The sequence below is a fragment of the Nannospalax galili genome, unplaced genomic scaffold (assembly GCF_000622305.1).
Source record: "Nannospalax galili isolate Female #2095 unplaced genomic scaffold, S.galili_v1.0 scaffold342, whole genome shotgun sequence".
Taxonomy (NCBI): domain Eukaryota; kingdom Metazoa; phylum Chordata; class Mammalia; order Rodentia; family Spalacidae; genus Nannospalax; species Nannospalax galili.
This window is the reverse complement of record NW_008349359.1, coordinates 1091309-1097414: the sequence shown is the minus strand read 5'-3', so window position 1 is coordinate 1097414 and position 6106 is coordinate 1091309. Positions and strand designations below refer to the sequence as shown.

Here is a 6106-nt window from a genome sequence, read left to right as displayed (position 1 = left end):
TTTTTGGTCTTTTTGAGACAGGGTCTCCCTGTAGCCTCAGCTGTCCTGGAACTCACTATGTAGACCAGGCTGGCCTTGAATGCACAGAGATCAGCCTGCCTCTGCCTCTTGGGTGCTGGGATTAAAGGTGTGTGCCACCCCGCCGCCGGGCATATGGAAAGGCTTTATGGAAAGAGGTATACCTAATTTCAGGAAGCTACAATTTTTTTTTACCATAAGTTTTTTGTTTACTTGTTTGTTTTTTTTACCAGCAGCAGAATTCCGCTCAGTCGTCTTTAACTTTGGTGTCCTGAGTACAGCCTGGCCTTTTGAGACATTCCCAGATATGCTCACATGTGGAGACTTTCTGGCTGGAGTCTTCGTCAGTGAGCGCTTATGCTCATTATCTTTAGTAGCAGCTGAAAACCTATATGCAACAGTTGAATGAAAGACATGAGTCCTACTTGTGGCAGGAATAACGAGAGTTAAGCTTGTAAGTGAAACCATGGGGCCACCATCAGGCAGCTAAGGGCCTCAATAAATACTTGCTTTATTAAATTAAAATTTAAAATGTTCTTTAAGCAAATCATTTGTTGCTTCCATTATTTGTAAATATATATATATATATATATATATATATACATATATATATATATTTGTTTGTTTGTATTATCTGGTATGCCTGTGGTGGCCAATGAGAGCAAGCAGAGCAAATACATATCAATCAAATCTGTGCTATAAGCCGGGGGGTGGGGCATGCCTTTAATCCCAGCACTTGGGAGGCAGCGACAGGCGGATCTTTTGAGTTCCAGGCCAGCCTGGTCTACATAGTGAGTTCCAGGACATCTGGGGCTACAGGAAGACCCTGTCTCAAAAAGACAATAAATAAATAAAACAGGGTCAAGAGTGGTAGCAGATGCCTTTAATCCCAGTACTGTGAATTGGAGGCCAGCCTGGTCTACTAGTGAGTTCCAGGCCATCGAGGGATACAAAGTGACACTCTTTCTCAACACACATACACAAACACCAGGGCTGGAAGTTTGATCTTCAGAACCCTTCTAAAAGTAGGAAAGGACCAACTCTACAAATTTATCCTCTGACCTCTACACAATAGGCTATAGCATGCACACGCATGCATGTACATACATACACACACACACACACACACACACACACACACACACACACACACACACACACACACAGAGCTAAAAATTTTAGAAGAGGCGGGCATGGTGGCGCATGCTTTTAATCCCAGCACTTGGGAGGCAGAGGCAGATGGATCTCTGAGTTCCAGGCCAACCCGGTCTACATAGTGAGTTCCAGGACAGCTGGGGCTACAGGGAGGTCCGGTCTCAAAAAGCCCAAAAAAAAAAAAACAAAAAAAAAATTTTAGAACAAAGCAAGTGTGAAACTGCTGATTTTTCTCTGTCTGCAATCCTCTTCCTGGTCCTTTTCTTTTTTTTTCTTTTTGTTCTTTTTTTGAAACAGCTAGCCTGGAACTCCCTAGACAAGGCTGGCCTGAACTCAGAGATCCGCCTGCCTTGTGAGTGCTGGGACTAAAAGTATGCACCACCATGACCCCAGGCTCCTCCTTTTAAAAAACATTTTTGTGTATTTAGGGTTCAATTAGTAAAGTGCTTGCCTTGAAAGCAAGAGAAACTGAGTTTGATTCACCAAAGTCCATGAGAAAAAAGGGTGGTGTGCTGGAGAGATGGTAAAGAGTACTGACTGCTCTTGCAAAGGACCTGGATCCAGTTCCCAGCACCCACATGAAGCTAACAACTGTCTGAAAAATACAGTTCCAGGGGATATGACGCTATCTTCTGGCCTCTGTAGGCACTGCATGTGGTGTACTTACATACATGCAGGCAAAACATTCATACATGTAAAAAAATTTTTGACTCAAAATCTTGCCCCTGATTACATTTTGGAGTGTATTTCTTACCTGACATTCATTTTAGTTGCTGACAGTACAGAGTGCCTGACCGACCCCTTCAGACACACAGTACTCTGACTCTCAGGACCATAGGACTGGCCTCGTGAGCGCTGCTGGCTGGTCGGAGTACAGGGAATAGAGACTCTTCCTTTTGGTGGAACTGGAGTCAATAACCCTCCTTTTTTGTTGAGCTGCTTCTGAAAAGAAGAAAAAGCATCATTTTAAAAGCTTGGTCTCAGGCTGGCAAAATGGTTCGGTGGGTAAAGGCATTTGTTACCAAGTCTGATAACCTGAGTTTGATGCCTAGAACCCCCATGGTGGAAGGAGAGAACTGACTCTCACAAGCTGTCCTGTGACCTCCACATGTACACCGTTATTACACAAACACACACAATCTTTTTGGTTTTTTGCCTTTTTTTTTTTTTAGAACAGCTTGGGCTCAAACCAGGTGAAGTAGTGCATATTTGTACCCCAGCACTTGGGATGTGGCGTCAAGGGGATCAAAGACAGCCTCAGTTACAGAGATTTCAAGGATCTCCTGTGATACATGAGACACTATCTCAAAAAAAAAAAAAAAAAAAAAAAAGTATATATATATTTCAATTGTAAACTACTTACTTGTCTAGCATGTTTGACAACTGTATTCAATACTCAGCACCACAAAATAAATTGAATAGAAATTTAAAAAAGGAAAGTGGAGCTGGAGTTCAGTTGGTAGAGTGCTTGCCTAGCATGCATGAAGCCCTGGGTTCTGTTCCCAACAGTGCATTATTCAGGCCATGGTGGTACATACTTGTAATCTCAGCACATGGGAGAAAGTCATCTCGAGCTGTTGAACAGACATGCCTTTTCTAACTAAAAAATGTAGGCCCTGGTAGCCAGGACCAGGCAGAAAACAGATACTCTTAGGTAGGCCTCAAACCATGAACACTTTTTTGTTTATTTTTGTCTTTTTGAAACAGGATCTCCCCTGTAGTTGCAGCTGGCCTACATCTCACAGAAATCCACCTGCCTCTGCCTCCCAAGTGCTGGGTTTAAAGGTACGTGCCACCATACCTGGCTTACATAAATACATTTATTAAATACAAAAAATCCTACTATGCACCTGAGCATGGTGGTACATATCTGCCCTTCTAGCATTTGGGATATGAAGGCAAGAGGATTAGGAGTTCAAGGAAAGCCTGAGGCTACACAAGACCTTGCTTCAAACAACAACAAAAGAATTCACTGTTTCAAGTAAGCATGGAATCTACAAATATCTCACCCATCCTGTGGGTCAGTGGTTAAGAGCTCCAGCTGCTTTTGCAGAGGACCTAGTTTCAGTTCCCAGTAGCCCCATTGCAGCTAACAACCATTCATAACTCCAGTTCCAAGGGATCTAATGCCCTCTTCTGGTCTTCATGGCTATTGTATGTACCTGGCACACTTACACACTTGCAGGCAAAACACTCATACACATTAAAATAAACTTTTTTTTTTTTTTTTGTCTTTTTGAAGCAGGGTCTCCCTGTAGCCCCAGCTGTCCTGGAACTCACTATGTAGAACAGGCTGGCCTTGAACTCACAGAGATCCGCCTGCCTCTGCCTCCCGAGTGCTAGGATTAAAGGCGTGCACCACCACGCCCGGCTAAAATAAACTTTAAAAAATTTAAAATCTTCTTGCACAGAAGAGGTTGAGATAGGGTGTTATATAGCCTAGGTTGGCCATAAACTTACTATGTAGGTTAGGGTGGTTGAAGTTTAAGGCCTCATGTTTACTAGCCAAGGACTTTACCACTGAGCTGTATCTCCAGCTCCAAGTTACTCACATCTTCAAGGACAAGACTCAGATTTCATTCAGGCAGCTGTTCTGACCATAACTTTTACCTGGAAAATTAGCTCATTCAAGCTATATAAAAAAGAAAGCTTAACAATCCATCAAGGTCTTCACAGACCCAGGTTCATGGTAAGGGATCCAAGTGGCCCTGCTTCCAGGCATCTTTGTAGCTGACTCATACCTCTGCAGAAAAAGCAGTTGTACGCTTCTTATCCCAGTATTACACTGTAGACATAGGGATACCTTGCCCTTTCCCATAAGTAAAAAAAAAAAACAACCCTACTTATGGACGACTGAGACTTTTTCCTTTAGTTTCTCTACTCATATGCTAGACCAAAATGATGTTTATTATGACTTTGTTTTGATATTATATGCTAAAAGAGTGATAGTTTTTGGTTTTTTTTTTTTTTGGTCTTTTGAAATAGGGTCTCCCTGTAGCCCCAGCTGTCCTGGAACTCCCTATGTAGACCAGGCTGGCCTTGAACGCACAGAGATCCCCATGCCTGCCTCCGGAGTGCTGGGATTAAAGGCATGCGCCACCTCGCCCGACTGTTTTTGTTTTTTTTTTAAAAAAATATATTAATGGTGGCGTACGCCTTTAATCCCAGCACTCAGGAGGCAGAGGCAGGAGGATCTCTGTGAGTTCAAGGCCAGCCTGGTCTACATAGGGAGTTCCAGGACAGCTGAGGCTACAGGGAGACCCTGTCTCAAAAAGACCAAAAAAATTGTTTATATATATATATATAAATAATTTTTATTTTATGTGTATGTGTATTGCTTGCATGTATGTGAGTTCACCTGTGTCTTGCAATGCCGTGGAGGTCAGAAGAGGGCTTCAGATTCCCCCGGAAAAGGATGGTTTGCAGCCACCATGTGGGTGCTGGGAATCGAACCTGGGTCCTCTGCAAGAGCAGTCAGTGCTCTTAACCACTAAGCCATCTCTCCAGCCCGAGTGATAGTTTTCTCAAGTAATAATGATTTTATAAATATTTAAAAAAAAATTGTATATTTTATGTGTATGCATGTATTCCCTGCATGCAGGTAAGTGCACCCATGTCGTGCAATGCCCAAGGAGGACAGAAGAAGCAGACAGATCCCCTGGAACTGGAGTTACGGACAATTAGCTGCCATGTGGGTGCTGGGATTCAAACCCGGGTCTTCTGCAAGAACAGCCAGTGTTCTTAACCAGAGTCATCTCTCCAGCCTGATTTTATAAATATTCTTAAGATGATTATTTGTGGGGACTAGAGAGATGGTTCAGTAGTTAAGAGTACTTGCTGCAGAGAACCCAAGTTCAGTTCCTAGCACCCACATGGTGGCTAACAGGGTGTATAACTCCAGTTTTAAGGGATCCAATGCCCTCTTCTGTCCACCATGGCAACTGCATGCACGTAGTACACTTACATACATGTAGGCAAAATACACACATAAAATAAAAAACGGGCTGGAGAGATGGCTCAGTGAACAGGAGCAATGGCTGCTCTTGCAGAGGAACCAGGTTCAGATTCCCAGCATTCCCACATGGCAGCTGGTAACTGTCTGTGGCTCCAGTTCTATATCTGACACCCTCTTCTGACCTCTGAGGGCAATGCATGACACAGGTCCACTTACATACATGCAAGCAATATACTCATACACATAAAATAAAATATATAAATATTTTAAAAATAAATAAATTAGGGGCTGGAGAGATGGCTCAGTGGTTAACTTAAGAAGCTAAAGCAGTAGGATTGCATCAACCAACCAACCAACCAACAATCTAAAAGATAAAAAAATCACACGACATGGGTGACTTACCTACATGCAGGCAATACACGCATACACATAAAAAAATAAAATAAATAAAAAAAAATATTTAAATCTATATTAATCAATTAAGCCGGGTAAAGGGGCGCACACTTTTAACCCCAGCACTCAGGAGGCAGGCGCAGGCGGAGTTCTGTGAGTTTGAATCCAGCCTGGTCTATATAGTGAGTTCCAAGCCAGCCAGAGCTACATAATGATATATATATATTTGTGTGTATTGTCTGCATGTAAGTCAGTGCACCCATGTCGTGCAATGCCCGCAGAAGTCAGAAGAGGCTGTCGGATCCCCGGGACTAGAGTTACAGACAGCTGCCATGTGGGTGCTGGGATTCAAACCCAGGTCTTCTACAAGAACAACCAGTGTTGAGCCATCTCTCCAGCCCCCCAACAATGATTTTTCTATATTGGTATTTTATTCTTTCAATGGTCAACTTTTAGTAAGTTTTTTCTTCCTATCCCCATTTTTGGTTGGTTTTAGTCTAACCATTTATTATTCAATAAAGATCTAGTGAATAGGGCCGGGTGTGGTGTCAAAAGCCTTTAGTCCCAGCATTTGGGAGGCAGAGG

The 6106-nt window shown here is 42.8% G+C and overlaps 1 protein-coding gene across 4 annotated transcripts in view; it reads right to left on the bottom strand.

Annotated features, from left to right (window-relative positions):
- Nusap1 (nucleolar and spindle associated protein 1) overlaps positions 1–6106 on the bottom strand; it is a 40997-nt gene that overhangs the window by 10495 nt on the left and 24396 nt on the right. For 2 of the 4 annotated variants that reach the window (XM_029570240.1, XM_029570242.1), the window contains 2 exons: positions 1928–2115; positions 249–406 (listed from right to left, as the gene is read on the bottom strand). In XM_029570240.1, coding sequence (XP_029426100.1) covers positions 249–406; positions 1928–2115 — 346 coding nt within the window. The remainder of the gene's footprint in view (positions 1–248; positions 407–1927; positions 2116–6106) is intronic. The other 2 variants (XM_029570241.1, XM_029570243.1) reach the window with 1 other exon arrangement.